The 8,371-nt window shown below is 32.5% G+C and overlaps 1 protein-coding gene across 2 annotated transcripts in view; it reads right to left on the bottom strand.

Annotated features, from left to right (window-relative positions):
- Nucleotides 1-1,417: 1,417 nt before the first annotated feature.
- Nucleotides 1,418-8,371, bottom strand: part of LOC110097146 — a 68,363-nt gene continuing 61,409 nt past the window's right edge. The window contains exons 5-9 of one of the 2 annotated variants that reach the window (XR_002303172.2): nucleotides 2,715-2,810; nucleotides 2,533-2,634; nucleotides 2,249-2,308; nucleotides 1,979-2,156; nucleotides 1,418-1,799 (exon numbers count right to left, since the gene is read on the bottom strand). Coding sequence is in view for 1 of the 2 variants with exons in the window: in XM_020823398.2 (XP_020679057.1) it covers nucleotides 2,091-2,156; nucleotides 2,249-2,308; nucleotides 2,533-2,634; nucleotides 2,715-2,810 (324 nt within the window). In the remaining variant the exon portion in view is untranslated. Of the gene's footprint in view, nucleotides 2,157-2,248; nucleotides 2,309-2,532; nucleotides 2,635-2,714; nucleotides 2,811-8,371 lie in introns of both variants that reach the window. The other variant, XM_020823398.2, reaches the window with a different exon arrangement.

Here is an 8,371-nt window from a genome sequence, read left to right as displayed (position 1 = left end):
CTTTTCCAGGTAAACTGGTTACCAGAAAAACCAATGTCAATGAGATTACAATCCATAATCATATTATTAAAATCGTCCATATAATGAAAATTAGGAGAGGATCCCCCAGAACGCCCAAAAAATTTAGCCGTAATAATTAAATTAGATATATTAACAAGGGGTTCAAATAAGACAAGAATAGAAATATCATGAATGCGACAAAGATTCTTAACCCGTGAACAAGATGAAGCAGACCCATTGTTCCTAACATTTCAAATAATATAATTAAACATAAAAAATTAAAAATTAATGAGTAGATTATGAATGGGTATTTCTACCCAATTGTAGAACAAGATTTTTACTTTTCCTACCACGTTTACCTTGAACTTTAACAGAGAAAATTTCGTTGTCATCTCTAGTAAAACATTTGGTAGAAAATTTTAATTCCTCATTATCAGTAAGAGCATCATAATCAAGATGAGAATAATAGGGGGACTTACAGTCAATATTCACAGCCTTCTCCATACCCTTAAGAGGAAGCTCACCTTCCTCCAACAATTCTTCTCCTTCAATCACAACATTATTTAAGCCAAGTCCAACATTTTTTGTTTCAACAAATTCCTTTTCACTAGGTCCAAATTATCGTCAATATTAATCCGGGCATTAGAAACAACAACTTCCTAATTAAGATTAGAGCAATGAACATCATCAACATTAACAGGTTTATTAGTATTTAAAGCACAATTCATAATGAATAAAGCATATGTATTATTTAGAGAAGTAGAGTCATTTAACCCTTGATTTTCCACAATGTCATCAACAGTCGGTGACGAAATCATTATAGTAATAATTTCAGGCTGTCCAATAGGAGAAATCTCCAAAGAGGGTGGGTCTGTTAGAGTAGGGGTCGAGTCACTCTGAACATTTAAAGAAACATCAACCACAGTTATTGGCTCATCACCAAACTTCAAATTATTTCCTTCAATCTCAACAAGATGCAAATTATCATAATCAGCTAGATCATCTTTCTATTAAGATTGTTTGCACACTAATTTTTCTTTTCTAAGGTGGAGATGCAACCTAAAACATTCATTAAATCCATGGTCATGCATTTTATAATGAGAATAGAAAATCGGTAAATTCTCAAATTCCACTTTTTGAAAATATGAATTTAGATCTGAACCAAACCACACCTCCCAGGCGCTTCTTCAAAACATCAAGTTCCACAAGAACCCGAGCTACAGATGAGCAAATTATAAAAGTAGTGGCTTGATCAGTTTGTAAGGGTCTTCCAAAACTCGAAGCAAGGCAAAAAAGAATTTGCTAGGTTAAAAAGTGATATATCAAATTAGGAAAAAGAAACCCAAATCGGTGCAATGGGTGATTCTTCCCTCACATCAAATTTTGGCGTCCACTTGAGAATACGCATTTGGCACCCTTGTATATAATATGATTTACGCGCAAAAATACAACTATAATCGTGATCATTCGTCAATTGAATAGCAACATGTAATGGATCTAGCAAACCAACATGAAATGCTCCATACAATTTTAAGCTAACAAAAAACTTACGGATAACATCCAAATTCAGATGTGGCAACAAAAATTAACCAACAAGAGTTAGGGAAAAAGGAACATCCTTTTTTTGAAATTTTATCAACATATCAAGCAATCCTGAGCTTTAAGCACACATTATAGCTTTCCAAATCTGTCTTCGTCTTCCTTGGAGAGATGACCTTAAGCTACTTTATTTGAATGCTCGCAGTCCTGTAATACTTCCACTTTCTTCTCACTTGTCTTATCAACTACGCCATACAGAGCTGAGGGCGGGCATCAAAAATTTTTTTTATCAATTTTTAAACGAGAAAGCTTATGATCATCCAGTCAAAAAGCGCCATACATACAAAAAACCAAGCAATCTACATTTACTCAATTAAGTCTCATTATCATTATATAAAGAAATAAATAAAACAATTAAAGCCCATATAAGAGTCCTCACTTCTTGGAACCCAGCCATTTGTTAGCTTTTCCGTGCACTTCTTAAAAAGCCTCCAGTGTCATAACGATGCAAAAATGTTGAGGATTCAACTACTAGAAACATTTAGCGTTCACTATAGCAAGTACGTCTCCACAACCGTTCTTCCAAACTTCTGCTGAATATCCTTGGGAGTTTCGATCTGCACAAGGACGGGTTCTTCACACCATTAGAAATTTGATACAAACAAAACTGCTCTTAGATTCATGAAAGCGGAATTGCATCATATCTCACAGCATTTAGTGCTATAAAAAGAGCCTTTATGACATTCAGCGGATTTCTTGAGCCAATAATCTGAAAATTGGATCATTAAATTAAGATGTATAACATAAAAATCACCATTACAAAGCAAGTTCTGTATCAGAAATAGGGCCTTCAGGCCATCCATGTTCAGATATGATCAGAATAGATTTTATGGGCATCAAAATAAATGGAATAAAGTCCGTCCTAATTAAATTTTAGTCAAAATATCTTGATCCAAAATTTAACAACGAATTGAATTCATTTGATACACTAACCTTAGACTTCACATTGCAAAAGCCTGCCAAATACAAGACAGTTTCAACCGTTTTGACAGCAGCTGACATCCCGCTTCTCCTTGGACCAGGCCAGAGGTATATCTAAGCAGTTCAAAAACAATTTATGAAAAAAGTGTGATTGTACCATAAAGTACATAAAAGAAGGGGAAGCTAAGATGTACCTTGGTTTTCCCATATTTGGACTGAATAGCATGAGCAATAGTATGTTCTTCATATCGCTCTACATAATGAAGATTCTGGAAACATTTCTCGTATGCCTATATTTCACAAATCAAATCTTTTCAAAATCTGCTTAAGCGCTTAATGTGATTATGACAGCATATAACTTGCCAATCCAACAAAATAAAATAAAATAAAATACCAAGCAGTTCCCACTTCATCCACAACCAAGCATCATATAATCCAGCTAATAACCATAAATAGCTTCTCAAATCCTTCGCCATGGAAGCCCAGTGCAATAAGTGAGTTAGATAACTTTTTATATAGCCACTTTAGTGATTTGACATAGTTGTAACCCAAAATATCATACTTAAATGAAACTTTTTATTTTCAAGAAAATGCGATTAAATTGGTCCATAAACTACCTAGTGCTTTCATTTTGACCCTGAATTTTCTTATTCTTCAATTTGCCAAGAGACATTGCGGGAACCAGAACAGAGACGGTGAAAAATCAAAAGAATCATATTTTGATGATTTGAGCGATCAAATTGAAGAGTAAGAGAATTTTGGTGTTAAAATGAAAACACCCAAAATAGTTGGAGACCGATATTACTCATCATATGTGATACTCGAAAGTAAAAGCCTTTCAAGAGAACATTATCACTTTTGACCAAATTCATTTACTTTGTTTATTGCAGCATGCAAAAGACAGTCGTCAAGCAACCATGCAATAATGTTAAGTTCATATTATGAACACAAATGAAATAGCGCAGTCACTAAAAAAAAAATCTATTTTTCTTCAAAAAAAAAAACATTATGGCCCATCAGTAATTAAGGAATCCTTCTGTTCATGCTATTAGCTACAACCAAGAATACCGTTAGGATTTTAATATTACTATAAGTTAACTACTAGTGATATTAACTTTTCCCCATGAAGCACGGTGCTGCTAGCCACCATAGACGCAACCGAGTTGAGATAGCCTCTGGAGACGCAACAGATTTGAGATTAAGAGGAAATGACTTAACACGCTCAACAGCAAAAATGTGATGTGCACAAAATTAAATATAGCTCTCAATTAGCGTTCAAGCTCTGCCCGTCGCAAGCTTGATGAGCTAGCAAAGATGATAAAAAGCTTATTTTATTTCTTAAATGAGCTTTGAGCCAAAAGGGCGCATGCCCATGTTAAAAAAAAAAATAGCTAATGGGACGTTTGATTAGCTCAAATAGGAATGCAAAATATATCAAATACATGGGATTTAAAAATTTTGATGTATGGTTTAATGAAAAAAAATGCCAAGTAAAATTTTGATGAATTCCATTTTCACTACATTGTTCATTTCTAATGAATTATAAACTCCAACATTTTTATTACAAGTTAACTCCGTTATCACCGTCAGCCACCACCCACCTGCCACCCACAGCCACCTGCCATTCATCATCACCCACGAACAACCGTCGCTACCACTTGCCCCAACTACTACCAACCACCCACCATCGATCGTCTGTCTTTGCTGGCTGCCCACACCTGCCATTGTGATAACGGTTGGATCGGTCCAGCCGACCGTCTGCTGGTCCGCATGCTCCCAATCCCGCCCCCCTTGGGTGGTCCACTGCCTAGGGCTAATTGTTTGAGGGTTGTTTAGTCCTTATATGTTATTTTGTATTTGCTTTAAGTATGAGTTTGTATTAGAGTTAGGGCATCTGATAATTGTGACTGAGTTTAATGTTCTTGGCGCTTGAAGTCTTGGGCTCTAGCCGCATTTAGGTATTGGGAGAGATAGATCCTCCTCTCGAATTGAGGATCAACTATATCTTGATATTTTCCTTTAGTTATCTTTGATTATTGCAATAAAATTGCTGTTTTTTTGTTTTTCCTCAGAGTTTTGTGGATATTCCCCCTGCTTTTTTTTTTCAAGATTGATAGGTCTTCACTTGAGATCTTCAAGTGTTTCCTATCACATTGCTTGCTGCCTTTCACCACTGCCCACTAGCCACCAACAACCACTATCATTGAGCTTTGCACGACACTAATTTTACTTCAAGCTAAACAAAAAAAAAATCTGAATTTCTTTTCCAGCAAACAAAATAACCACTTAATGTTAATTAAGCAAATAACCTACTTATAGACCAAAATGTTGTTCATAGTTCATAAAAATTTATGTCACTTAACATGTTCTAACCTTTTTGAAATCCCAATCACCACATAATCATTATGAATATTAAGATTTTAATTCAATAATTTCTTAAGACAAGCACAATAAAAACCACCACCCTAAACTCCTATAAATAAGAGTTCAAAAGATCAGACATTAATCATTATTGTGCACTGTAAGCCAAAAATAAGAAGCCAAATGGCAGAATATATTATTCATTGTTCTACACTTATAAGCATGCAAAACAAAAAAAACAAATTGTGAAATTATTTTCAAGCATTTGAGCATGAAAAGTAGTGACACAGCACAGATAGCTAATGGGGTTAATCACAAGGAGTCAAAGCACGAATAGGAGTGGACTCAGTGCCAAAATCATGATGAAGAGTTCGTACACTACAATGTTTTTTAGAGTTTGAGAAGTTTTATTTATATAATTTCCTTATTATAAGACTATGCTTGTTTTATTTTCATAAGAATATATGAATATGAAAATTTGAAAATTTAGATCAAATGGAATTTAAATTTTTAAGTTCAAATGGAAATTATCAAATCATGGAAAATTGGATTATGTGCATTTAATATAATTATTAATTATTAATTAATTAGAAATTAATTGCTCTAACAAAAGCCTATAGGGACCAACCAAGGAGAGAAAATTCCCTCAAACTCAAATAAGGGGCTGACCCCCTTCTCTACCTCTTCTTTGTTTATTTCATATTTTGCATTTAGGCTATATAATAGACATTTATATTTGCTTAAACGAAATGATTAATGTGAATGAATATATAATTTGGAGTTCTAATGGTATAGAGGCTTAGTGGCCAATACAAATAAGAGGAGACTTTGTAGTCTTTCTCAACCTACCTCTTTCGTGAGTGATAGTTTATATTTTATTTTTTTACTTTTTTCTTTACTTCTTGCTATGAAAATCTAAATCAACCATCCCTTCATTTCTCTAAAAATTCTATAATTATTTCTACAAAAAACTCTAACATAAATTCATCTTAATGTGGATGGCAAACCCTTATTCAAACATGAGTTAGTTTTGCCCCGCAAGTCTTTCGCTCTATCAAAACCCCTTGAAAATTTAAGATCAACTCTAGATCTAATCAAAACACATCTCTTCTACCGCTCATAAGAATTTTCCCAACATGTTCATAACTCAAACTCCTTCCCCAGAGCCAAAGATTTTCCTTAAGAATGTTGTTTAAATTGAGCTTGGCATGAACTAGTCATAGAATAAAATTTGAAAAACATATATTAAAAAATCTTCAAAAATTATTAATCTTTTTAGGACATAGACATGTCTCTAACATGTTTCCAACTAGTTTCAAATCTTAGAAGCACCTCCACAATTTATATTATAGGCCTAAAGTGAGATTTAGGGTTTTCTATCATGAATGCTATCCTCACATAGCAAAATATCTTATCGACCTTTGTTGAATATCCTCTTCTAAAAAAAATTATTTTTTTATCTTCATCCTTAATACACTTTATTTGACATAAATTTTTACTACTCTTATCTCTTAGTTTGGCTAATTTATACATACATCTTTCATCCGCTTTAGAATCTAATATATTATATAAATCACTAAAAGCTAAAATCTTTGCATCACAGATTGTTTTCTTAGACAACTTACGAAACTCTTTATATGTTTCCCAATTTTTAGAGTTTTTACATCTAAACCAATTATTATAACAAAGCTTCTTATTTTTTATATTTTCTTGCACATTTTAATTTCACCCTCAACTATTTTTATTATTAGGAGCATTTCCTTCTGAAACTTCAATCACATCCTTTGCAACATTCTTAACATTACTAACTACGTTTTTTCACATAACATTTGCTTCTTCAAGCACAGACAAAATCTTAAGATCTATAATCTTACTCTTAAAATATTTTTATTAGTGTTTTTTAAATGTCCTCGTTTAATCTTAGAACAATATTTATTATATTTTCATATTTTATCACTTAATCTTAAATTCCAAAACAAATAAGTCATATTGGGTACATAAACTTTCGCTAGGAATAACTTTAAAATTTTTGTAATCTAAACAATCTATTTTTCATAAAAGAAAAAAATCAATACGAGTTTTGTTATATTAATTCTTATAAGTGATAACATACTCATCTCTTTCTTTAAAAAATAATGGTAATTATAAAATCATAAGCTAGAGCAAAATTTAATATAATTTTATCACCTTCATTAATCACACCAGACCCATAGCCACATTAATGCCTTTAATTCTTCTATCACTCTACCAATATATCTATTTAAATCTCCTCCAATATAAACACTTATTTCAAGAGATATATTTTGAATTAATTATTCTAAATCGCTATATATTGTACAACTATCATATAAACACACCTAAATCATTTCTAGTACGACTTCTACCAGTATATCAAAATTTAAATCCTAAATAATCAATCTCCTTAGCCTTCTCTCTAACCCATTTAGTTTCTTGAATGCATAAAATATTTATCTTCCTATGAATCATACTATAAATTAATTTGCCTGTAAAAGAACCTACATTCCAAAATCTTATCTAAAATCTAATTTCATTGACTAGCCTCTTCGCCTACATCCATCCATGATGTGGGAACCCTTGCTTGTTTAACACTACAACCGAGTACCAATGCGGCAACCCATGTACATTTCTCACTATATTTAGGTCATACAGCATGTCACTTCCAGGAAACGTCATAACATTAACATAATATATTAAACAATTTATGTCATAATTATTCGACAAGTTTTATACTGGATGTCAATTACCTAACGCAATCTTCCACTTTTCTCATCTAGAACTTGGGACCTAATAATGACATTGTTAGATTTGATGCTTCGAAGGATGTTATTAAAGGTATAGTAACACTGGAATGGATTTTAGATAAGTGGATCTAGGATAAATAATAGTGGATCTAGGATAAATAAAAAGATTGGGGTCGATCAATTGATGACCAGCACCAAGGACAAAAAATCTTGTATTTGACTTCAGGCCTTTAGGGTGCTTGAAACCATTTAAAAACTTTAAGGAGATACATCGATTAATATTCTAGAAAGTTTAATAATATATTTTTTAAGATTTTATTCAAAGACTAGGTTATACAAAACCCAATCTAGACAATAGCCTGAAGGAGATGTTTGGCCTTACAGGAAAGGATTAGTGTTATATAAAGATTAAGACAACTACCATAAATGAGGGATATATTTAAATTAGATCTGGATTTGATCTCAATTTTTCAAGGGGTTTTAATGAACCCAAAGGCTTACAAAATAAAACTAAATCATGTTTGAGCAAGTGTTGGCCGACAACTTCAAGATGGATTTAGGTTTGGGTATTGTGCAGGAAAAAACATATGAATTTCATAGAAAGATAAATGGTTTGTTGATCAAAATTCTCATTACAAGAAATAAAATAAAAATAACAAACAAAAAAGATAAACTACTACTCACCAAAGAGATAGGTTGAGAAATGCCATCACGTCTGCTCATATTTG

This window comes from Dendrobium catenatum, unplaced genomic scaffold (assembly GCF_001605985.2).
Source record: "Dendrobium catenatum unplaced genomic scaffold, ASM160598v2 fragScaff_scaffold_368, whole genome shotgun sequence".
Classification (NCBI taxonomy): domain Eukaryota; kingdom Viridiplantae; phylum Streptophyta; class Magnoliopsida; order Asparagales; family Orchidaceae; genus Dendrobium; species Dendrobium catenatum.
The sequence above is the reverse complement of the archived record's forward strand: the minus strand, read 5'-3'. Positions and strand labels throughout refer to the sequence as shown.